Source organism: Camelus ferus, chromosome 16 (assembly GCF_009834535.1).
Source record: "Camelus ferus isolate YT-003-E chromosome 16, BCGSAC_Cfer_1.0, whole genome shotgun sequence".
NCBI classification, from domain to species: domain Eukaryota; kingdom Metazoa; phylum Chordata; class Mammalia; order Artiodactyla; family Camelidae; genus Camelus; species Camelus ferus.
The window spans coordinates 30,152,083-30,177,612 of NC_045711.1; the positions used below are offsets into that span (position 1 = coordinate 30,152,083).

A 25,530-nucleotide genomic window follows, 5' to 3' on the forward strand; every position below is an offset into this window, starting at 1 on the left:
CAAACCCCAATGAAGGGAGCCGCCAGTGCCAAAGTCCGCAGAGGAATGTGGAGAATGAGGCCTCTGCTTCCGAGCAGGTCTCAGATAGGCCCTGGGGATGTGAGGTGGAGACCAGGAAGCCAACTCTGCGCCCCGCAGGCTCCGAAATGCCTGGGACCTAACACACTGCTTTGTCCCGAGCTCGTAAGTGAGGTTTCCCGCACATCATCTGCTGAGTTTACCGTAATCTTGGGGTCGAGGACCTCGGGATGAGGGGCACTGTACCCCCACAGCATCAGGGTCCCTCCCCTACCTGCGCTCCCTGCGAGTTAGGCATCCATGCACCTGTATGGACGTCGCCTCCCGCCAGGCGGGGAGGATGTGCGCGCGCCCCGGGCCGGGGATGCTGACTCAGCCCGGCTGCTCAAACACATCCCTTTCGCACAACGCGATGCTGTTGCTGCTGCTCCTGCTGCTGCAGCAGCAGCAGAGGGGGTAAAGCAAAGTCCCCGTGGCAGCCGGGCCGCCAGCTCCCTGGGGCCCACTGCGGCACTCCACCCCCAGCCAAGGGGAACCGTGGGGGTGCGCGAGTTGACGAAATCGGGGGAAGTGGGCGCAGGAGGAGGAACTAGGGGTCCGCGGAGCCGCGCGCACAGCTCACACCCAAACTGGAAGGAACCTGTTCTGCCCGGGGCGGGCGCAGAGCCGCCGCAGCCGGGAGCCCAAACCCTCCGGGCGCGGGCGGGGCTGGGAGGGTTGCCTGGGGGGCTGCGGGAAGGGAGGGGGCCCCGGAGCCCCGAGCGCTCCCGGCCGGAGGTGCCCGCAGAGTGGGTATCGGCGCTCCCGGCTTACAGTGCAGCGGAGCGCCGGGGTCTGGTCTGGCCAGGCGCGCAGAGCCGCGCCCGGCTAGAGACGCCTGGGGGCCGCATGCCTGGGACCCCGGCGACAAGGGCGGGGGTGGCCCCGCGGGACCCCGCGGCGGATCGGGGACAGCGACGCCGTTACCTTCCGTGACCCCCAGCCCCGGCCCTGGGCGGGCGCGCTCCCGACACGGCCCCGTCCACGTGGGCCGGCGCGCGCGCGCCAGGCCGGCCCCCCTCCTTGGCGGCGCTCCGCGCTCGCAGCACATGGTCGGCGGCGGCGCGCCCCCGAGGCCGGCGGAGACCGGCTGCAGCCGGTATAGGATAAGAGATAGGAAGCAACGCGGGGCCGGGGCGCGGGCAGCAGCACGCACGGCCCGGGCGCAGGCGGCCGGGGAGGGGGGCGGGGGCGGGCGCGGTCCGGGTGCCCAAGGCGCGGGAGCGGGTGGGGGCCGGGGCCGGGGCCCGGTGGGCCGGGCGCCCGGTGCTCACCCGCCGGAGCCAACTTGCCATAGGCTCAGGCCCACGCCCTAAGGGGTTAATCCTTTCTCATGTTACCGAGCGGCTTATAAGGAGGGGGAGGCCAAGCCTCCGCCTTATTGGGAGCCTTTTGGGGTTTATTCTCTTCCCTTCTAACTTGGTGAGTTGGTTTTATTATTTTACATGTTTAAAAGTTTAATGGTGGGGTGTGGGTTTTTTTTTTAATCTGTGTTGGGAGTTTTTGGAGGGTGGTGGGGAGGTTGGAGGGAGGAAGAGGAAACCACTTAACAGCTTAACATTTTGGAGAGGTTATTCCGAAAAAATCTCTTTGACAGTTGGGAATGCTCAGGGCCACCGGGATGACGCGCTCTCGCCAGTGTGGGCAGCCGAGAGTTGCATGTCGGTGGCTCCGGTACAGTTGGGGTCCGGAGAATACCTAAAAGGCAGATTTGGCCTTTTTAGTGCCCCCGGCCCCGGGTTAGGGGCTGCGGGCCGTCGGGCGAGTGGGGGCGCCGTGCTCAGCCCCCAGCATGGATTTTCCGCATGAAGTTGCCTGCGCGTCACAAGAGCGAAATGTCAGAGGTACCTTCCCCAGGCTCGCGCGCGCACGCAGGGCGGCCACGGAGGCAGTGCGAGGGAAAGTGGGGTTCTCGGTCGCCCCTCACCCGACACACACACCGGGGGTGGCCAACGTGACACCCCCCTTCTCCCAGGGAAGTCAGGGATTTCCCTGCTGAGAGCAGATCGTCCACCTTGACCGTCAGAGCTGTCAGCGGATGAAGGCTGGTCCCGTTCAACTTCCAAGGTTCCCGGGGCTGCCATCCACAGGAAAGCGCCCGTGTAGCCGAGCGGTTCTCTAGCGAGGGAGGATGGTTTTGCAGAGGAAATGGGTTATTTCCTTCTGTTCGTCCTCTTTCTTTCTTTCTTTCTTTCTTTCTTTCTTTCTTCCTTTCTTCCTTTCTTTCCTTTATTCCCTTCCTTTATTCCTTTCTTTATTCCTTTCTTTCTTTCTAAAAACCTAAACACCCATGCTACCGCAGCAGACAGGTGATAGAAGTTTCGTCGGTGACACGAAAATGTCACCAAATACGGGGGGCATTAGTCTTAGAAAAAGCTCCCTGGAGTTAACTGGGGAAGAGCAATTACAACTTGTCAACCTGGAAGCTGGTTTTGTTTGCACAGTTATAGACACTCCGTGCCAGCGCTTTCTCGAAGGAGATGGTTTCCACCCTGGGAATGAGATTTCTCAGTACCCTTACTGTTTTGCAAATCATAGTAAGTGGAGGGTCTTGTTTTCAACAACAGAAACAACAAAATAACCAAGTACTATGCAGAAATCTCTAAGTGGCTCTAAGTGATGCATCTCCCATGTGCCAAGCACCAGTACGTGGCATTTTTGGGGTCAACAATACATCCTGCCTGGTGGGTATAGAAATACCTCTTTTCATAATTAAGGGAAACGCGTCCAAGATAGAGAGTTACAGTATGTAAATAAACAATGCAGCCAAGTGGAAAAGCTCCTTCTATCTTAATGAGTACCACTAACCCTGAGTTTTCCTTCTGTGGTTTCCCAAAAAGGACTTTCCTCAGTGGAACTCCTGAGGAGGACACTTAAATTAGGGGCTCAGGTTTCAACACCATCATCTTGTAAAATGGATGAATCGGTTCTAAATCCAGTGATTCACAGCTGCTGAGGTGGCTGTCCAGGTTAGGATTCAGATTTTTTTTCTTAATAAGAGAACCGAAATGAACTTTACCTAAATACAGACTGGTTTTGACAACTAGGGCTGGAAACAACTTGTCGAAAGCTGTTCTCCAGGCTACGCCTTTAAGAAGAATGGAGATTGGCAGTGCGTTAGCTGAGGATTTGCTCAACGCTGGCCGCACCAGCAGCCATCACCACTTCCATCCAAAGCCTGCATTTTGAACTTTGCTCTGAACTGACCCTGGACTAACACTCTGATGGTCTATAATAGTCCAATATTTTGCATTCTTCATGCCTCTAGAGCAAAGCTTTTTCTCAACAAATCCAACTGCAGTGGAATTCCCAGATATAACAGATTTCTCAGTTTTGGCAGGATACTCATTTATTTAAGATTAGCTGACCAAATGCTTATAGGAAATACTCCAAAGTGACTGTGAATTTTGTTGTTATACTTGCTTTGGAAGAAGGGTGAAGGAGAGATGGCTGCCGGGAACCCTCATTCAGAATCATGGCATTTTACCCTCCACAGCACCCTGTCTCACCCCTGCTTTTACCGAGGATGAAATTTAAGAATTAAGTGATTTCCCCAAGATTGTGCAGCCAGTTAATGGTAAAGAGAAATTCAACAAATAATGCAGAAGGGCCTCAAGAAGACAAACCCATGGGCCTGGCGTCAGAGGACTCCCAACATGAATTGAGAAAGATGAAAGGGTAACTTAGAGCAAGTCAGGGTCAAAGGCTATCAGAGAAATGTAGATTTTTAGGGCAGAAAGAGATCTGAGGTCATCCCAGTCTAGTTCAGCTCCCCTGTTCACTTCTTGATGACACTGAAAGGGAGCAGAGTGATTCTCCCAAGGCCGCAGGGTCGCTCAGCTTACCTCACCCACTATCTCCCCACACAGTAAACTAATATCCCTTCCCATCAGATAAATTCACATGCCCATAAAGCCAAAACAGACATTTCCATGTCCTGGAGTTTACAGAGCCCTCTAAGCAGCAGGCCTTTGTTTCCTGCTTTGTAGACGCTGACCCTTCGCTAAGCCAGTTGGTCTGCTGGGTGAACAGGCAAAGGAAAGGAGAGGCCAGGGAAGGTTTATTCTGCAAGCAGGGACTTCCTCACTTGGTGACTGGGTTTTACAAGGATAGAGTGGCACATTGCATCAGGAGCGCCCCAAGATGCATACTTTGTTTAAGTGAAGTTTTATTGAGCACATATCATGTGCCAAGCACACTGCCAGGCACGGGCTCTGGAAAGAGCATCTGACTGCCCCGTAGGTGGCCCTGCGGGCCAAATTCAGATGTTATCAACCAGTATGTTTTGGAAACCAGGTTATTCTATTATCATTCTATATGGTGGTCTTTAGAGCTATGTAGATACTAGGGCATAAGATGCTTTAGGAGGATGAAGGCGTAAACTTTGGAGTAGGAGTGGGTGCTAGGATATCATCTTTCCTTTATGATGTTCCCAGCAATAATAACCAAAAAAAGCTGTCCTCCAAAATCCTAAGAATGCAGGTGAAAGTTATATTTGGATCTAGCTCCTGGAGAGTAGCACAGATGTAAAGCAAAGTTAAAAAAATAAAAAAGAATTGAACACCCCGGAGGAGCTCAGAAAGTAAACAAAAGTAGAGCAATCAAAAGTCCACCATCTTCCAACCAGCTGAGATCAGATCTAACCAACATCCAAGTCCTTTACACCCACGTTTGCAAGAACCAGCTGACATCTGCACTTTCCTTCTAGCTCCCAGGTCTCCTTGGGCCACCAGGTTTGGCCTGAGGAATCAGGTGATTGAGAAGTCAGGTGTCAGCTGCCAAAGCCAGGTGGATGCGAGCTTTAAGGATTCCCACGTCCAGCCTCTTCATTTGACTGGTGAGCACTCAGGCCCAGAGAGGTACAGTGACTTTCTCCAGGTCACACAGTTAAGTAGTGAAAGAGTTCTCATAGATTTCTACACACGAAGGCCAGGAGAGCTTTTATCTCTGAAAGAAACTGATTCCTCGAAATCTCTATAAAACACTCCCTTCCCTGGACTTCTAAATGTTGTTCTGTGTCCTAATACAGCAGGGCCCTGGGAGGCAGGAGATTTGATTCTGGACTATTTTTGTCCAGTCCCTTCCCGTCTCTGGGGCTCGGTTTGTGAGTGGGATTTTACAAAGAGGAGATGGACCAAAGATGGGCTCCCAGTTTCCTTTCAGTTTTAACATTCTGTGATTTTAACTCCATCCCGGGGCTGCCGGTTCCTCCCGATGCCACCCATTCTGCACATTCAAACCACCGACTGCAGCAGGCAAAGATAGAGTGTGACCTGGGCGCCCGTCACCAGAGCTGAAGCTCTGGCCTGACCCAGAGCCTTGCGATGGGTGGGAATCTCATCTTCAGAGAAAAACTGCAGTCTGCTCTTGCTGATCTCAATGCAACCCGACAAAAAGATTCTCTGTCTTGCTCCTGCAGTGATTTTAGGCTAGAGAGAGATTCAGCTTGTCTCTAGGGGGCCTGTATCACATTTTAGCCCAATATGCTTTTATTCAAGTTGGTCCTGAGCCCTGTATTAAAACTTAAGATCTTACGGGTGCCCAGGGTGGTGGGTATAGCTCAGAGGTAGAGCACGTGCTTAGCATGCACAGGATCCTGGGTTCAATCCCCAGTACCTCCATTTAAATAAAGAAAAAAAATTTTTTAGAGAATGTAGTGGTTAAAAAAAAAAAAAAGTCCTATTTGAAAAAAAAAAAACAAAAAACCTTGGACTTAGTAGCCACTCAGTCTTGACTGCTTGTCAGAAATGTGCTGAACTCCAGAAGGACATGGCTGAATGGTTTTAAAATGTGATAGATTTCAGTCTTAAGGTTCCTGATCCTTGTCATCAACAAACGGTTAAGTTCCTGGAGGCAGAAGCCATCTCTGTGTATTTTCAGTCATGTCCCCCTGTGCCTGGCAAAGGCCCTGGCACCTAGTAGGTACTTTGTTGAAAAAAAAAATAAAAGCCACATGCAAGGTACTTAGGGGCAAAGGGATACAAAGAGATAGAGACCCCAGATTTTGTTTTCTATGAGCTTACAATTTAATTGAGCAACTAAGATAAATGCATACAAGTCAGTAATACCCCCATTGTTCAAATAATACTTGTCACACAAAGAGAGCCCCTTAGGTTGAGTCGATCAGAGGAAGCATTATGGAAGTAGGAGGACTTGATGGGGCAGGTCTTACAGGTGCCAGCTGGAAGGGGACCTCCCTCCAGCCTGGGGAAAGGGCCTGGCCACAGGCAGGATGGTGAGAGACCAGGAGGCAGGGAGGAGTCCCTTTTGGTCATGGCAGGGGAGTCGAATCATTGAACAGGAAGAAATAAGGCTACAGACACCTGGGGGGTGGGTGGGCGGTGTGTCTCATGATCCGTGGATGTTATCCTTCAGAAAGAGGACAGCCACGGAGAAAATGTGAGGAGAAGCATGTCATGGCGATGCAGCATTTCAAAAAGATTAATTGTGCTGGACACGTGGAGCCTGTTAAGAGACCAGTAACGAAATCTTGGGCTCAAAGGAATGGCCCAGTCGGGGTATGAGATGGGAGGATGAAGGCTGAGGACCTGAGCGGTGGGCTCACCAGTACCACTTCCCCCTCCTTCCCTCCTACACCGCCTCCCAAGGGATCAGTACAATGCTGGGGCCAACACTGGCAAGTACCTTTTTTTTTCCCCTGGTCTTCTCCATCTTAAGCCAGTACTGTTGTCACTCCTCTACCCCAGCTGCCTCACCTTGGGGGTGCATTTTGAAAGTCTAACGAAGGAGGGATCTTGTGAAAACCTCCGTTGCTGGAAGGCTCCAGGTTCCCATCCTAAATCAGTTGCTTTCCTGCTGGGAACACTAAGGACAGACTGTCCCATGGTTGCTTAGCTGACATCCTGAGCTACTTAACGGCCCTTCCCGCCTTTGCCCCTGCTCTCGGGGATGACACGTTGACACACATCAAAATGCAAAGGCCTTTGCTGCAGAGAGCATAAGCTTCTTAAAGCATCTCCTGCCCTATTTTATGCAACCAAATATCTAACCGTAATAGAGCGAAAAGTAAGTAGACGGTCCTTCCCAAGCGCTAGGCTGCTGTGGGGATGGTGCTGTCCGTAGGATGAACAATATGAAACTAGGTCAGATTTGCTACTTTTTAAGATTCTTAGAGCAAATTCAGAATATTTGGTCCTCTTATCAGAAATCGGCAAGACTGCTGGGGAAGATGAGGTTTCATGCTTTTCTTCAATCACCCTCCATTATCAATAAAACCTGCCTCAGTCTGTGAACACAACTCACAGCTAGGGAAAGGGTACACACGCATCCTGGAAATTCACCTGGATCACTGTGTCACTGTAGAGAATTCTTAAACTCAAGGTGGGTTTCCATTAAGAGCTCTCAGACCATGGACTCATTTATTATGAGAGAGATTAATTTTTAGTTGGGCTAAAAACACACATGACTGTTTCAAAGTATACATAGTTGCCAAGGTTTTGAAAATGTCAGTGTTTAGGGGGCTAGAGCCCATCACAGAAGACTTAGCTTAAACGGCCCTCCCTCCAGTGTTAAATCTAGTGTCTGAGTGGTGTTACGCCACAGGTCTGCTTGTTTTGATGTTTGTCGCCATTTGAACAGGGAAGCAGGGGTAACCCGGTTAAGTTCACTGGGTATCCAGACCCTGCACACTGGTGGCCTGATTTGGTCACTATATTCCAGAGTACTTGTCTTGTGTGTAGAAATTCAGTTTCTCATACACCACGTCGTGACCAACTTGGAGGAGCTCACTCACCCCAAACCAACTCCCAGAAGACAGAAGTCCCACATTTTGATTTATGGTCATGTTCTGTCCATGTAGGTACATCCACATGGGACCCTAGCTCATCAGAATGTTGCTGAGTAGGAAGCGGGATGGAGGAGAGGTGGCTGGATGGTTGGGACGGCCAGTGGCACCAGGTAGAGATGCACAGGACGTCCAAGCATGTGTCCCGTGGAAGGTGCTAGACGTACGATCAGTGTCGTCTTAGCCTCTCCTTTCCTGGGCTTTATTCCTGATCAACAGTCCTTATGGCCAGTTCAGTCTTCCTTCACCTGACTTGTCTTCAGGTTCAAGGTCAGCATCGATACTTGGTCTGGTGGTCACTCTTTGTCCTTCAATGTGTCTCTAAATATTCTGCTCGGATTCCTTATGTTGGCTTAGTTAGTTTTTCCCATTTAACTGCCACAGCTTGGAAGTCCAACTTCCCAAAATCTTTGGGGGCTCCACATAGATGGGTGGATAGATGGATAGATACTGTTATTATTCAAAGACTTTATAATAACTGCTCATGATTCAAATATTCATCAACCTAAGAAGTGCGGTAAGTTGTGCTTACCTGTTACATGTACTGAAGAGTGTTAGACTCATCCAGCCTCGTGCCGTTGCTGGTCTGAACTTTTTTCTTTAACTTTTTTTTTTCTTTCAGATTAAGAATGACCCAAAAGAAATCACAGCTTTGTTCCAGAGCCAATGTTTATACTCAAGTGCCTGATGGAGGATGGGGCTGGGTGGTCGCTGTTTCTTTCTTCTTCGTTGAAGTCTTCACCTATGGCATCATCAAGTCGTTCGGTGTCTTCTTTAATGACTTAATGGACAGTTTCGATGAATCTAACAGCAGGATCTCGTGGATAATATCAATTTGTGTGTTTGTCTTAACATTTACAGGTTAGTACACCTTTCAGTTCAAATGCTCTGTAAGCACGTGCCTCGTTCAGTCTGCCTTATTGTGTAACGTTCAGTGTGCCTTATTGTGCAATGGCGCTCACTGTGCCGTGATGCTTCTCCTTAGATGACCTGTTGGCTCTTTCCAGCCTCGATTAAGTAATCTGGTTTTCAGGGGTTGGGGATGGCAAGAGGTAAGAGGCACCGGAGAAAAAAGCCTATTTGTCAGATGTGACTGCCTTCGGGTTAACACACGTGTTAAACGCCTACTGTATGCACTCTCTTAGGATCCCGTAGGTAATTTTGGAGAAACGGCCCCTCAGGTGCAGTTACCGTAGGTTATTTTGAAGACCCCAGTTCAGTAGGAATGTAGTCATTTCCTAAAGAAGCACCATCAAACGTACTTTGCCTCCTGGGCCCTGGGCTCATAAAAACGCGCTCAGGAAACAGTTTGGAAACATGAAGACGTGGCTACATGAGGAAGAAAGATGGAAGGTGTAAAAGGGTATCATGGAAAATTATAACCGTTGTTCAGGGGGGACGCTCCAAATTCCAAACACCTGCTTCCCTAAAGGACTTCCCTGGCTAATAGGTGTACCGTGCTCCCAAAGCCAACAGCATCCAATAAAATAGGGGTGTAGCAGAATTCTTAACAAACTGATTTTTCACTTTGTCCCATATCCGGACCTAATTCCACATGTCTGAGTGGTCTCATGACAGTCCACCCATCTGTCAGGGACCACCGTAGGGTTTTCTGAGAAAGCAAGGACGTTGAACTCACCTCAGATTTCCCTAACTGTACCCTAATACCCTGTCATGGGACGACTGTCTCTGACGTTTTCTAAGCCCGTCTTTCAGTGTAGCTCGTTTCCCGCTGTAGACTGTCTTAAAGAGGCAGCTCCACTGTTCTTTGCTGTTGGGAAAAGTCAGAATTTCTCTCAGGAGTCCTGATACCATCTCCTACGAGTTTCACTGCAGAACTCCGAGCTCCAGTTTGAGCCTTCAGATACTTAATTTTTTGATCACGGGATGTTTACTTTCTCGGAAAGATACGAATTAGAACCAAAATTTTACATCTGGTAATCTAAATAAAAAGAAAATCCCAAAACTTGAACTTTTCCCTCTTTCCTAACCAAAGATAATACAGTCCACAAGAAATCTCTAGTTAATACACTATCAGATTATCCCAGAAGATAGTTCTTCTAAATGCTATTATTCTGGTAGGTAGTGCTTTAAGGCAACACACTGCCTAAAAACAATGCTGCTGGTGGTGTCATTATATGCATGATATTATCATGTTAGTGTTCTGCTAACATAAGAGCTATGTATGGACCAACCCCCAACAAAATTTAGTCCTTTTTTTCTTTGCTCTTTCTGCCAGCATGCACTGTCTTGTTTTTCCTTCCCCCCGCAACCCTTGATGGTTCCTTATCTCATTGGACTCAAGTCAGTATCAGCGGTAGCCTGAGTAATATATAACTAGGAAACTAATTTTCCAGATTTAAATGTCCGAGGGGATGTCGTGCATGGAAGCTACGCCAATTGTAATTCATCAGCCACTCTGAATTCTCTGTCCTCCCTCTGGTATGCATGATGGAATTCACCATACTCATATCATTTGCAGAAAAGTCAAATGGAAATGGAACTAAGCTAGAATTTGACCCTAAATGGAGCCTTTTTAAAAAGAATCCAAAGCAGTGAGTATAGAAAAAAGAAAGAAAGAAAAAAAAAGACTCAGGCTCCTAGGAAAGCCCATTTTTATTACAGAATAACATAAATGTAATGCATGTCTAAGTGTATAGGTGTTCATGGAGAGTCTAAATCTTTCATCTGACAATACAGATGTAAGTTTTATACATTACTCTGGCTTTCTTTTTAAGGAGCCCCCCCCCCACCAAATATATGTCCAGCTTGAGCAAATACTACAGTAAGAGCTGAACTGACTTTCAGAAACCGTTGCACAGAATGTGTTATATATCTCACATCGTGCCTCCATGGTCAAGGCGTAAAGGATGGGATCTAATGAAAGCGAATGCGCACGCCTCCAGGAGTTAAAATACCACGTTCTGCTCTCTTAACGCAGCTCCCCTCTCCACTGTCCTGAGCTCCCGTTTTGGACACCGTCTGGTGGTGATGGCGGGAGGGTTGCTGGTCAGCACAGGGATGGTGATAGCAGCCTTCTCGCAGGCGGTTTACCAGATGTACATCACCATCGGCATCATCTCTGGTAAGTGTTCCCTCTGGGCTCACAATTTCTCCAGATGCTTAGTTTGAAGAACAAGGAAGAGGAAGAAGAGATGCAAAAGTATACTTCTTTCTGGCTTTCTCTTCTTTCTTTACCATTTATAGCATCCCAGATCCATGGTCTTGACCTGGGTTGCATGGACTCCGCGGGCAGGGGAACCTCTTCTCAATGCCCAATATTTTTTTGTCTGACTTTTTTTTTCAAGTCTTTACCGATGAGAACAAGAACTCTTTTGCAATGGTTTGCAGGCAAAAGATACCATTTTCACAAAGGAAGATTTGGATTTCTTTAGCCGAGATTTCCCCAGTTGGGGTGTGAGGATCCTGACCTGGAGGGGAGGGTGCTGTACTCTTGACTCAGTCTTAGGGGTCTGAGAAAACTTTTTTCCCTTTAAAAGGAGTCCCTACATTACTCACGGATTACCTATTATTATGTGTATGTGTATATATACACAGCTATATTTAGTTAAGATTTATACACTTAAAATTTTTTCATATATTCTGCACATATCAAAGCTCACTTATTTCCAAATAGACGTCTTACATAGAAACTATTATAAAACTACATTTTATAATATATATCAAATTATAGTCTGACCATTGCAAATTATATAAATTTGGGGCAAAAATTGCAGAAGAGTAGGGGAAAAAAAAAGTTTTCTGTTTTTTTTTTTTTTTTTTTGAACTCTTCGCTTCCCCAAAAGAGCTGTTGCAGTTTCTCCAGATCTCTGAGGAAACCTGTTTTTCCTTGCGACAGCACTGTTTTCCAGAACGAATGACTGAGCTCCCAGAACTCACCGTTTTAAAAATAAACACACAGATCCCAGATCTCTGAACGTCTCCTTCCGCCATCCATGAGCACATGGTTCTGACTGCTGTTTCGGACTTTCCATCACAGGTCTGGGATATTGCTTCAGTTTTCTCCCCACTGTCACCATCCTGTCACAGTACTTTGACAAAAGACGCTCCGTGGTCACGGCCGTTGCTTCTACAGGAGAATGTTTCGCTATGTTTGCTTTTGCACCAGGTAGGTGGACCACCCCAGTCCACGTGTTCACAGGGAGGAGCGGACTGGCTCCTCGACACCCTGACCTTTGCCAACCGCTAGTTATTGCCAAGCTCGTAGGCGGCGTCAGCCACGCGCAGAAGGAGAGGCCAACAGTCTTCTCTTCTCCAGCACGTTTTTAGGTCTGTCCTCCTTAACCTCCATTTTAGGAATTCAAACATTTTAATACTGGTCCAAGGTTACATAATAGGAAGATACATGGCACAGTTTCAGTGGTACAGCTCAAAACATCTGTTCCCAAAGAGATGATGTGTTGATTTGGGATTGTTCATGCAATTCTATTTCTCTCCTTGGTCACAAGAGCCATCTTCAGTATGGATTTAAATTGTGCCAATAAAATCACTTTCATTCACCATGTGTAGACACTCTCACAGTGAGATTTTTATCCCTGGTTTAGTTCCCTATCTTAATGTGACCATGTGAATTTCACTAACAACTAGTAGACAGATAACCTCGGAGACTTAAGATTCACCTCCTCCTCCGCCCCTCCTCTGCCGTTGCTGGGCGAATGTGTTGGTGAACTGCAGTGGATTTGTTCAAAGGAGATATGTGTTGTAGTATTTTGGGGGTGACATGTCATAATGTCTGAAGCTTTTCAGATAGTTTCAGAAAAATTAATGTATGTGTACAAATACAGGCAGGCAGACAGAGAAGAATGTTAATTGTTGAATTTAAGTGAAGGGCAGGCAGACTTAGAGGGGTAATTTCCCCTTTTCTGTCAGTTTAAAATTTTTCTTGTGCCTCTAACTGGCTAGAGGCCCCTCCAAAGCTCTTCTGGAGCCCCTGGCTGAGAACTTTTATTGCATCTCTGTTCCTCTTTATACACCTTCCTCCTCCTTGACTCATAAAAGCCCCCAAACCCGGAATGAAGCCGAGTGCCTGCTGACTGCATTCACACGGCTGAGTCGTTTGTGTTGAATCATTTCCAAATCTGGGTCCGTTCTTTCTTGCTCTTTTCTCCCGGGTCTCGTGTCCATTTCTGACCTCCGGTTTTGTTTCCCTCTCGCTCCTGTCTATCCAAGCCATCATGGCGCTGAAGGAGAGCATCGGCTGGAGGTACAGTCTCTTGTTCGTGGGCCTCCTGCAGCTGAACATTGTCGTCTGTGGAGCGCTGCTGAGACCCATCGTGATCAGAGGGCCGGGGACGCCGAAAGCCACCAGCCACGACAGCCGGAGAGAAGCGCAGTATATGCTCGAGAACGAGAAAACACGCACCTCCATAGATTCCATTGACTCAGGAGTAGAACTAACTACCTCACCTAAAAACGTGCCTAGTAACACAAACATGGACCCAGAGTCCAAGGCCGACCTCCAGCAGATCCTGGGCAAACCCGGCTCCAAGCAGAGCGACCCCAAGGCCCCGCTGCTGGACTTCTCCATCTTGAAGGAGAAGAGTTTTATCTGTTACGCGTTCTTCGGTCTCTTTGTGACCCTGGGATTCTTTGCACCTTCTCTGTACATCATCCCCTTGGGCATCAGTCTGGGCATTGACCAGGACCGCTCTGCTTTTTTATTATCCACCATGGCGATCGCGGAAGTGTTTGGAAGGATTGGCGCGGGTCTGGTCCTGAACAGAGAGCCCATCCGTAAGATCTACATCGAGCTCATCTGCGTCGTCTTACTGACTGTGTCTCTGTTTGCCTTTACTTTTGCAACTGAGTTCTGGGGTCTGATGTCCTGTAGCATATTCTTCGGGATTATGGTCGGGACGGTCGCAGGGACCCACATTCCACTGCTCGCCGAGGATGACGTGGTAGGGATCGAGAAGATGTCCTCGGCGGCTGGAGTCTACGTCTTCTTCCAGAGTATAGCGGGACTGGCTGGACCACCCCTTGCAGGTAATTTAAGTACCCCAAGTAAAACCCTTGTGTACAGTCCTTTAGTCAGTTATGCTATAATCCCTGTTGGGGTCTCACCCTCCAAAAAAAAATCAATTGATTTTTATACTTGCAGAGAACTTGAGAGGTGTCAGGATAGAGGTTACCTGAGCCAACTCTCTTGACTTAAATATGAGGCAACTGAAAGCCAGAGAGTGAGCCGATAATCCTACAGTAAATCAGTGACCAGGCTGGGATTAGAACCTGTGTCTGCAAGCCAAGAGGCCCAGGCTTTCCTTTCCTACCACTTTGCTCTGTAAAATGCTGGAGAGGTGTGCATGGATTTATGACCTCGTTACCCTCTGACTTTTGGAATAACACACTAAGGGGCTTCTGTAAACCATCTTCCCATCTCGGGAGGGGTTTTAGGGGCTGGAACACAGAACGGCACTTTGCAGAGACTTCACTGACCACTACAGAACGTCTCCTCGTAGGAAGGACATGGGTGTGTGGTATGCCTTAGACCCGAAATGGGACCTTAAGGTTACTGTGATTAGAAGTTTTACCGCATGTTAAAAGATACCCGAGGTATCTCTTAACTCTTTCGTCTCTTACGATGTCACCTTTTCAAAGAAGCACGCGTCTAACCATCCCCATGTTGTAGATTCTCGACTCGGACCAACTAGACCCCGGACCGATTAGACCCCGGACAGAGTTTTCTCAGGTGCTAAGTGTGCTGTATGTGTGTCTATGCTTTCTCTCCCGTAGGGACAAGACTCCTACCTTCCACACCCTTTTATTTCTTTAAAAAACAAGATAACGCTAGGAGGGCAAAGAACTCAAGAAGCTGCTGAGTTTGCGGGGAGCCTGGGGGGAGAGAGGGTTGGTGGCCGAGTCGCTAACTGATGCTGGCGCTCCCTCCCAGGTCTGCTGGTGGACCAGAGCGAGATCTACAGCAGAGCCTTCTACTCCTGCGCCGCCGGCATGCTCGTGGCCGCCGTGTGCCTGGCGCTCGTGAGGCCGTGCAAGAAGGGGCTGTGCCGGCGGCCTCGTGCCCGGGAAAGGAGGGCCGAGAGCCGTCGGGGGAAAGCTTTACCCGACATCCCCGAGGACTTCCTGGAAATGGACCTTGGGAAGAATGAGAATAAAGCTCCTGTGAGAATGGAGCCCGTATGACGCCCTTCCAGGGCACGTGGGCCGCCCTGCTGGCTGGGGAGGGCGGGGGGCCAGGGGACCGAGGGCGGTGGAGGAGCTGACCACTCTACCCGCTTGCAACTACACTTTAAAGGGAATGTATCTGTGAACACCACGACCAACATCCTTTTCTTCTTTCTTTTAAATTTTCCTTTTTTGCTTGTTTTTTCAGCTAAAACAAAGACAACCAAACACCCTTTCCGTACGTACATACACCTGGCTGTATTCAGTAGCAATACACAGCTAGAGGAGGACTCTGGTTCACATTCTGGTTTTAAAATAGTGACATGAATTGGCAAAGTAGTTTTAAGGGCTCTCACATGTGATAAACTATCATCTTATTAGAAAATGACACCTGGCCCAGGCCATTGAAGTGAAATCAGCCATTCCAAAAAAGAAAAAAAAAATCTTGCATCATCATTTTAAAAATTTCTCATTTTCAGAAATACGAACAAATTGTTTAAAACCCTTTGAAAAATACTGAGGTTTCCATTCACAGATTCGGGCCTCTTGATTTTCCAAATATTCCATGGAAGTGAAGTATAGTTTAAGACCAAACATTTGGCTAACAAATGGAAATTTTTAAAATATATGTAACTTCAACTTCATAAATGTGAAGATTACCACTTCTTTTTACGGCCAGTCATTACCAGAAGTATTTCAATACAGAATACACAACATGACATTCAAAAATGTGCTTCCTGTTGCTTTTAATTATTCAGAAATATATGATTGTAGTGTCTTTAATTTAAACCACTATTTATTATTAAGTTATTCTAGGATGATTAAAGTAATCAAAAGAAAGAAAATTTAAGACATAAGCAGAATTTTTACCTCCTTTCTGCAATCCTTTAAATGCCTCAAAGAATATGTCTTAACTTGTAAAGTTACTCTCATAAAAGGCCAAGTTGTAATGATTCTTCAATTTGATACAAGGCAACGTGTGTGATTTAAAGGGGCGGGAGGGGAGAGGGAGACAAGAGCAAATCGCCTTAGCTTTTTAAAATGATTTGTTTTATTGCCTAAGAATACTTGAGGATCTTCTTTGATCAGAGTTCTATTTCATGGAATTGTTAAAGCATTTCTGATTTTTAAAAAAAAAAATACGTCTAACTGTTGAAGCATTTCTGTATTTCACATGGGGTGGCAGAGACATTTGTTTTACCATCACGAGTTATAGGTTGCAATTTACGTCATATATAAACCTTGATTTCTCTGTGCTGCCAGAGTTATCAGGTTAACTGGTCATTGTCTTTCTGGAGTTACACTACATGTATAGTATTTCTATGTGCGTATTTTTCTGTAAAAGGGCAAGTGTGAGGATAACAGGTGGACTCCTATGTCCTGAATCTCACTCTGCAGGTGATGGTCAGTACCGCTGCTCCATTTTATTCATCATTTACTGTTAATTTATGACAACTCAGGGGGAAAAAAAATATAACAAGCCTAGTTGGTTACAGGTACACACAAGCTTGAATATTTCTCTGCACTGAAATGAAAGTGGCATATAGTTCATCACCACCTGCTACATTTTGTACAGCATTTGATCAGCCATAGAAATAGGACAATCTGTAAAACTTTGGGGGGGGGGGCAGGGGAGGAAATGACAAAGTGTCCGTCTAAAACAGACACACCAGAAACAAGGTGGATGTAGCAAATCTCTGTCACTGCCAGAGAAGGACTTGGAGCTTGTGGCAGTTTTGCAGACTTCCATGACTTCAGCACTTTACCACATTTTTTACTATGAATGTTCAATACAACTTAATATTTATAACTGGTTTCTGAGCGATCTGCTCGATGTCCATTCTGTTAAGTGCATGAAAAAAAAAACTGTATGCCAATTTCAGTATGTCAGTAATCAAGGTTTTACATGTTTGGAAGAAAATGAAAGCAGGATTGCTGATTTGTTCTGTATTAGTGACATTCTGGTACTTCTAGATTTGCAATAAATATATGGCTTTTTTTATTTAAAAAGAGGGATTTGTTTTTTATTGACTTCTGGGCATTCACTGTTGGATCCAACTGAAGTTATAAAAACTCAAGGAGGGTTCACTTCAAATAAATAACTTTCTTAAAAACCTTTCAGCAAAATCTTTTTTTTTCCAGCAAAATCTTTTAACTCTACTAGAGACGCATAAACTGTTCCCAGAAGTGTTTGCTGAACGTCGTTATTTCATAAAAGAAGAATGAGTGAATGGAATGATATTACAGCAGCCACAGAGTGGTAGCTAAGCCTATCAAAAGTACTAAGTGAAAATAGTTAAAGACTAACCATAGGCAATTACAGAGCAGTCCCCAAAACTGGTCTAACCTCTAAGTAAACAGCACAGAATCTCCATGCCAGAGATCTGCGAACTTCTTCTGTCAAGGTCCAGTTAGTAAATATTTAAGGTTTTGACGGCCCTGGGACTCCGTCTCTGGAGGGTGAAACAGCCACCGACCATATGTAAAGAACGAGCATTGGCTGTCTCGATAAAAGTTTATTTAAGGATACTGAAATCTGAATTCCATAAAGTGCTCACACATTATGAAATATGATTGATTTTTTTCCAACATAAAAATGTAAAAACTATTGTTAGCTTTCAGGCTGTGAAGACAAACAGGCAAGTAGCCTGGATTTGGCCCATGGGCCTGCTCCATGCATCAGTGACACTGGGACCAACAGGGACCACCGGCGGCACAAGTCTGAAAGGATGACTCTGCTCAAAGCGATTCCTGGACCACAGGTGCCAAAGGCAGGAAAGATTAAAGAGCTAATGGCAGAGTCTCCGTTTTCATTTCCTGTGATTAAGGAGATTTTGCTTCAGCCTTGCAGACTGAGCAACTTCACTATAAATGTGGACTGTTTCCCACCCCGAAGTGAAAGTGTTCCAGTTGTAAAAAAAAGTTAAGATCACATGCTCGTCTAAGACAAATTCATCCTGAACTGAGAAATGTTTCCAAGCCTTTTAACAAAGTTATTCGTTTTCCGCTCCAAGAATGGTTAATGGAGATTTCGGGCACCTATTTGCCTTTCCTTTAGCCTAATACCTGGTGATAAAACAGAAAACGGGTTCTAACTCCGCTCCTGTGACCTGCTCATCCATTCAAGATACCTAGACATGTTTATTACATTTAGATTCTGCACTCCTCAAATACTCTAAATCAGAGAGGATCCAGAATCTTTATTTTTGAAAGTTCCCAGACAGGAGGCTCGCTCATAGGCCTCTAGAGCTTAGAAGCTTTAAACTTTTAAATGGTTGTGAGCATTACCTAAAATAACTAATTTAAAGACAATCCAGACATGGTACGTGTCACTCCTATAAGTATATCTTACATTGAAAAATGTGAAAAAATGTGAAAAGAGAAACTGTCCTGGTTTTCAGATTTATCTTTAATACAGATGTTAATGTGAGGGCTACAATCTCCAACAGGTGGGCCAGGCACCGCGGCGTAAGCAAGGACACTAGCTCCCCCTGGCGTCCAGTCTCTATAAGGACCACCTGAAGGTGCGGAACAAGAAAAGTGCCAAGGTCAGGAATTGGCAAAATTTCAGTTGTCATGTAAGAAAAACTCTCACACCCAAATCAAAGTGACTACAGTCACTGTGGATCTCCTAGAGGGGAAAATGTACAGCAGAACTGGTATCTCACAACACTGTATCTAAGAAGGTTTTTCAGATACGGCTCACCAAAGGTTATGTTTAAATACAAATGGTGGCCATGAATTTATATTATTTATATATAACTTTCTAGCAACTCAAGAAAAGAACAAGCACGCTAACTACCCTAGCAACTTACTCTCCTACAATTCGCCCAAAGCTTCACCTCTTCTACAGCGAGGACTGCCATTGTAAGTCCCAACTTCACCTCGGACCTCCTGACCGTGTGACAGCAGCGGGGCCAACCGAGCTCTCCCAGTTAGCCTGTCCTCGGCAGAACTCTTGCTCGTCCTCCCCAAACTTGCTCCTCCACAAATCCTACCAGCCCTACTTTCTAAATATATCTAGAACCTGACTGCTTTTGCCAACTCCACCGGTACCCTGATCCAAGCCAATGTCTTCCTAGCTGGATTATTGCTATAATCTTCTAGCTCCTTTGCCCAATTTCACTCTTGCTATGCATCCACCCTAACCCACCCTGGCCTTCATTTTCCATACAGAAGCCTTGCAATAATCCTTTTAAAACCTAAAATCCTTCCTATGGCTCTCCATGCACGGCCTGGGGCTAGTATTTTCCGCCTTGCTCTTGCTACTCTAACTGCACTGGCTTTCTTGTTGTTCCTTGAAATCACAAGCCTCGGGCCTTGGCATCTGTGGTTCCCTTTACCTGGTCCGCCCTTTCCTTAGATGTACACATGATACAGGACCCTTCATTTGGTCCCCAGCCCCCGACCCACCTTGAGGAGGCATGCCTGACTATCCTATTCAAAACAGCGCTTGTCAAACTACCCAATCGAAAAATGGGCAGAAGAGCTAAACAGACATTTCTCCAAAGAAGACACCCAGATGGCCAACATGAAAAGATGCTCCACATCACTAATTATCTGAGAAATGCAAATCAAAACCACAATGAGGTCATCACCTCACATGGGTCAGAGTGGTCACCACCAAAAAGTCTATAAATAATAAATGCAGGAGAGGGAGGGGAGAAAAGTGAGCCCTCCTACACTGCTGGTGGGAATGTAATTTGCTGCAGCCACTGTGGAGAACAGCATGGAGGTTCCTTAAAAAACTAAAGACAGAGTTGCCATATGACCCAGTAATCTCACTCCTGGGCATATATCTGGGAAATACAACTTTAATAATTCAAAAAGATACATGCACCCCAATTTTCCTAACAGCACTATTTAGAATTGTCAAGACAGAAGCAACCTAATTGTGCATTGACAGATGAATGGATAAAGATGTGGTAAACATATACAATGGAATGCGACTCAGCCATAGAAAAGAATGAAATACTGACATCTGCAGCAACATGGATGGACCCAGAGATTATCACACTAAATAAAGTCAGAAAGAGAAAGATAAGTATCATATGATATCACTTATATGTGAAATCTGAAAAAATGATACAAAATGAACTTACAAAACAGAAACAGACTCACAGACACAGAAAACAATCTTATGATTACCAAAGGGGAAGTGGGGAGAGATAAATTAGGGGTTTAGGATTAACGGATACACACTACCATATGTAAAACAGATAAACAAAAACCTACTGGATAGCACAGAAAGCTATATTCAACATCTTGTAATAACCTATAATGGAAAAAGAACCTGGAAAAGAATACACACGTATGTATAACTGAATCACTTTGCGTACACCTGAAACATTGAAAATCAACTACACGTCAATAAAAAATTAAAGATTTTTTAAAATTTCAAAAAGAACTTGTTTCTATCCCTTTACTCTGGTGTTATGTGATAAAAGTATTTGTTCACTCATTTATTATCTGTCTCTTCCACCAGTGCATTCGGGTAGCAGTTTTCTGTTCGCTGCTATATTCCCAAGGCTTTGAGCACAGAGTAGGTGGTGCTCCAAAAATACTGCTGAATGAATGAATTAATGAGTTCCTTGTTTCTCATGGACTTTTTTTTTTTTTTGAGGTATAGTCAGTTTACAGTGTTGTGTCAGTTTCCAGTGCAGAGCACAATTTTTCAGTTACACCTGAACATACATATATTCACTGTCGCATTCTTTTTCACCGTGAGCTACCACAAGATCTTGTATATATTTCCCTGTGCTCTAGAGTATAATCTTGTTTATCTATTTCTCATGGACTTTTTCATGAGAAAAAATTGGTATCTATTTACGATTACAGCTCAAGAGTTGGGTGCTTCTATGAAGCAGCTGGATGGCCATGGGACACTGAAAGCATTGTGCTCAAAATCTGCTCATCCAATATCTGAGATGGGTTTCAAAGTGTCCCGCGGTAGAGGCCTACGTGGGCGGGTCCACTGTGAGGAAGAAAGCACAAATCCAAGGGAGACTAAACGAAAGCGTAACTACCACTAGGTTAGACACGCAGTCCTCTGTATCTGCTGGTTCCACATCTGCGGATCCAACCAAACAAGGATCGAAAATATTCGGAACAAAAATTCCGAAGGTGCCAAAAACCCAAACTGGACTTCCCACACGCCTGGCAACCACTTACATAGCACTTACCTTGTAGTTACAACTATTCCTATTGTATTAGATGTTACAAGCAATTCTAGGGATGATTTCAGGTGTACTGGAGAATGTGCACAGGTAGTCTACAGATACTACAGAATTTTATATAAGGGACCTGCGCATCCATGGATTTGGGTATGGGGTGGGGAGAACAGGGGAGTCCTGGAACCAGTCCCCCTGCAGATACAGAGAGAGAGTTGTATGCAACCAGGGGGCTGTGAGTTTTAACACATTGCTGGTGCAGAATTTATTTTAACTTAACCTATTTTCCAGTAGACTTTTTTTTTCATGATGCTTTTTTTTTCTTTTAATGGCTCGACTATAGCAAGTGCTTTTCTGGATACTGAATCTCTCTCTTTTTAATTTTGTTGGTAAAGCAAAGTACTGTGATTTCTCTGACTTTGAGCAACTCCAGATGGCCCCACTTGAATAGAAAAGAGGTCGAAGGAAAGTTTAATCTTATAGCCTCTTCTGTAAACAATCTGAAAAAAATCAGTTAGGTCTCTGGCATGAGGCATTTTACTTCTTAAGAGGTCACATGGCACAGTGAAAACAAAGCAGAACTTGAAATTAGGGAGATCTGGTCCCATTTTTGCCACTGGGATAACCACACACAAGTTTCCTTAGCTACTTGTTTCCACATTATTAACATTCCACAACCCTGCTTTCCAAAAGTGCAAATACATTCAAAGGACGCACCAGACCCTTGGCCATAGAGGAGAGACTAAAAAAACCATCTGCCATGGAGAGTAACAGCAAGATTCAAAAGCAAATCGGTACCAGGTCCAGAGGCCCTTACACTGCTCACAATCTTTCAGCCTGAGTGTGAACACTCACTGTCCCAAATGTCAGGAGATCCTAAATGACCTTTTCCTTTCAAAATCCTTACTCTCCTATTAATTCAACTTCATAGGTGCAGCTTTCCATGCAGACTAGAAACTGGTGCTAATTGAGAGCCGCAATGTCCAATTACTGTCAGCCCAGGAGCCACCCAGAGCTGTTGAGCACTGGAAATGGGACCAGCAGGAACTGAGATGTAATGTCAGAGTAAAACACGCTGAAATCTAAAGGCTTAGTGCGAAAAAAAAATATTGTAAAGTGAGATAAATCGGACAGAGAAAGGCAAATACTGTGCGGTATCACATCTATGTGGAATCTAAAAGAGCAGAACTAATAAAAACAGAGATGAGAACGGTGGTTATCAGGGGCTGGGGGCGGGAGAACAGGAGAGAGACTGTTTAAGGGTTCAAACTCGCAACTGTAGATAAATAAGTCCTGGAATGATCCAGCGCACAGCATAGAGGTAACGGACAATACTGCATTAGAAACCTTAAACTTGCTAAGAGACTAGATCTTACACACACACACACGAATGTCAACTATCTCAGTAAATTTTATATTGATTACATGTTGATAATACTTTGGATGTATTGGATTAAATGAAATAGCTGATTAAATTAATTTCATCTGCTTCTTTTTGCCTGCGCTAACCTGGCTACTAGAGACATTACAACTACACAAGCGGCTCCGGTTATACTGGACGGTGCTGCGCCAGACCAGCAATCAGAACTGAGTCAGTGACTACGATCCAGACGCCAACAAGACAAGCCTTTTGCACGCTCGACTCGACTCCAGAACGGATTGCACTCACGCTCTTTGCCGAGCCCCGCCTAGGCCGGGCCCACGTGGCTGCGGCGCGGGGCTCCTCTGGCGGGTCGCGCGGTCCGGCCGCGGAGGAGGGGGGAGCGGTGAGGGTGGGTGGCGGGGAGAACGCGCTGCGCTCGGCGGCCCCGGGCGCGCGGGGAAGCCCCGGGCGGAAGCTGCTGGGCCGCGGCGCCCGCTTCCTGCCGGGGAGGGGCCGGGCCGGGCCGCGCCGCGCCGGGTGTCCGCCGGCGGCCGAGGGGGGCGCCCGGCCTCGCGGCTCCACTGCGACAGGGCCGGCGTCGGGGGAGCTTGTGCTGCCGGGCGCCCGCGGCTCCGGGTCCCCCGGGCCCCCCTTGCCACGGGCTCCTGTATAATCCTCACTACGAAGTCTTTAAGGCCTGGAACATTAGCACTTAACCCCTCCCTCGACCAGAGAGACACGACTAATTCCGTGGGCGCCAACGGGAACGCTTCAGATTCTTTTTTTCTAGAGTGGTGGTTAGACCGTGGAAAAAATCCTTCTCTTTACCCTCAGATACCTAGTTCGTTCAGCATTTGCAGAGCAAAACCTGCCTAGATTTCTGTTGGTGGCTAAGTGAAAATAAGTGGTTAAGTGAAAATAAATCATTTTTTAAAGCTACAAAGATTTGTGCTCCTTTCGGCAGCACATATACTAAAAAAAATAAATAAATAAAAAATAAAATAAATACCTATAGCACATATAGTTGCCTTGAACAAGTTATATTTTTTAACTTAACCCCAAGAAATTTTCCAACAGCAAGTACAACGCAATAATTAATCATACACAACACTTAAGTGATGACTGCCTGTTACAGAAAACTTAAGCTTATCCGACTTTTAACAAGAGTGAAGTATTTGTTTCAATAGACCTCTTCCTGGTCTCACAATGCAGAGTAGATACAAATGGACTTACAGCTTGACCAAATAACTTTAACCCCCAATTTACACACTTGGCCAAATCTGAGTTCTTTTAGGTTTGTAACTAACGCTGACCTACAGGACTAAAACTGTGTTCACCCTGTAGGAACATGAAATAAAACTAAACAGACTGGAGAATGGTTAAAAGTACGTTACTCAGGAAGGAAATGAAGCCCATAACAGAATCCATAAAAAGTCCACGCTACACTGGGTTCTCTTTTCAGTATTAGGAAGACCAAGTGTCCCCTATTAGTTTTAATGGCAAAACACCGTTTTCTAAATGACTTCAAAAGGTTTCATCAAGTAGGAAAGAGTGAATGTAAGGGAGACGTTGATTCAGTTATAAAATACGCTTTAAATCATACTGCATAAATAGTAACAGTTGAAGAATTTAGGCATCAAAGTTTTAAAAAAAAATTACCTTTAGTTTCACCTCCACGGTTAAACAGGAAGTGGGAAGTGCTTTCTGCTCAGCATTTGGTCAAGTGATCCCCTCTAGTTTCTAGATTTCCAGGATACATCGATCTGTCAGGTCTGAGGTTTTCAACCTCTTCCCCACAGTGGAAATCCAGCCAATGGTCACAGCCTGACGGGCCATCGTGGGCATTATTCGCACATCCAGAGATTAACCCCATCACACACCATCCCCTGCTCAAGTTAACACTTAAGGCAAAGGAGTGAGTTATTATTGTAGAGAGAAAACACCTGCTTAAACCTATATTAAAAGTGCAACACTCACAAATGTAATGACCATTATGTAATAGGGAAGAACACATCTAACTCCATACTGGATCTTTTCTTTTACTTTAACCTTTGTATTCTATTGCTTTTGCTACAATTTAAGACTGTTGCCTATAACCTGAAATATACAGGATAGTCCATTTTCAAGGCTGTGACCTTTAAAAGCGTAACACTTTTCCATTCAGAGATAAAAGTTGCAGAACAGTAACATTTGTCTTGTTGGAGGTTTACAGGAACACCATGACCTGACCTACCTGGACAGTTGCAAGACCAAAGGATTCTGACACCAAAGTTTGCACCAACCACCCCCACCTCCTCCCCTTTTAGTATAAAAGAAGCCTGAGTTCTAACTCAGGTAAGATGGTTCTTTGGGACACTACTCTACCATCTTCTTAGCCTGCTGGCTATTCCTTGCCCCAACTACTAGTCTCTCGATTTACTGGCCTGTCATGCAGTGAGCAGTATGAACTTGGACTTGGTAACAATTACAACAGATTATTTGCAAGACTCCTCATAAAGGATTATGTTAAAGCTGAGAATTGCAATGTACCCACCACAAAGGTTGGTGCAGTTCAAGTACCACTGTCATTTTCACTTGTAAGTAAGAGTGAGAGGAGGTCACATTTTAAGCTGCTAAAAACTGAAGTGAGTTATTACTTCTTTCAGGATGAGCTAACAATTAAAAAAAAAAAAAAAAAAAGGAGGTAAGGCCGCCCAAAGGGTGGAAAAGCTTGCAGAAAAGCAGGAGGGATGTGAAGGGAGAAAATGACTTGGTCGGGTCAACAGACAGGGAAAGGCGGGGAAGCACCTCTTTCTAAAAACTGAACCAGAAATCACCCCCTGGGAATTATGTTCCTTGGAAATCCTTTCTTAGGGCATATACAACTATTTTTAAAGGATTTGTTTACTTACTAGTTACTGCTGGTCCTAGCTCCCTCATGAGACATAAACACATGTGAAGAATGGAAATGATGAGCTAGCCGTCCCAAACCAGGCTACTGAGACAGAAGAGAA

The 25,530-nt window shown here is 45.7% G+C and overlaps 2 protein-coding genes across 10 annotated transcripts in view; one reads left to right on the forward strand and one right to left on the reverse strand.

Annotated features, from left to right (window-relative positions):
* The window catches only part of ARSG (arylsulfatase G), a 108,208-nt gene extending 82,689 nt beyond the window's left edge, over positions 1 to 25,519 (reverse strand). For 2 of the 7 annotated variants that reach the window (XM_032457002.1, XM_032456997.1), the window contains exon 1: positions 22,844 to 23,054. The gene's annotated coding sequence lies outside the window, so the exon portion shown is untranslated. Of the gene's footprint in view, positions 1 to 292; positions 435 to 984; positions 1,089 to 22,843; positions 23,071 to 25,428 lie in introns of those variants that run through there. The other 5 variants (XM_032457000.1, XM_032456999.1, XM_032457001.1 and 2 more) reach the window with 5 other exon arrangements.
* SLC16A6 (solute carrier family 16 member 6) lies at positions 95 to 17,014 on the forward strand. 3 transcript variants are annotated; one of them, XM_014553042.2, is made up of 6 exons: positions 95 to 183; positions 8,484 to 8,722; positions 10,803 to 10,946; positions 11,862 to 11,990; positions 13,052 to 13,867; positions 14,772 to 17,014. In XM_014553042.2, the coding sequence occupies exons 2-6, from the start codon at positions 8,491 to 8,493 to the stop codon at positions 15,020 to 15,022; spliced, it is 1,572 nt and encodes a 523-aa protein (XP_014408528.1). In that variant the 5' UTR covers positions 95 to 183; positions 8,484 to 8,490; the 3' UTR covers positions 15,023 to 17,014. The 3 variants fall into 3 exon arrangements, with proteins under 3 accessions (XP_014408528.1, XP_014408527.1, XP_032312899.1); XM_014553041.2 differs by lacking the exon at positions 95 to 183 and adding an exon at positions 1,295 to 1,479; XM_032457008.1 differs by lacking the exon at positions 95 to 183 and adding an exon at positions 4,497 to 4,894.
* Positions 25,520 to 25,530: the final 11 nt, after the last annotated feature.

Coding starts and splice junctions, on each gene's coding strand:
- SLC16A6 (XM_014553042.2), top strand. CDS start 8,491: ATGACCCAAAAGAAATCACAGCTTTGTTCCAGAGCCAATGTTTATACT. Junction 8,723..10,802: donor GTTTGTCTTAACATTTACAG/GTTAGTACACCT, acceptor CTCTTAACGCAG/CTCCCCTCTCCACTGTCCTG. Junction 13,868..14,771: donor GGCTGGACCACCCCTTGCAG/GTAATTTAAGTA, acceptor GCTCCCTCCCAG/GTCTGCTGGTGGACCAGAGC.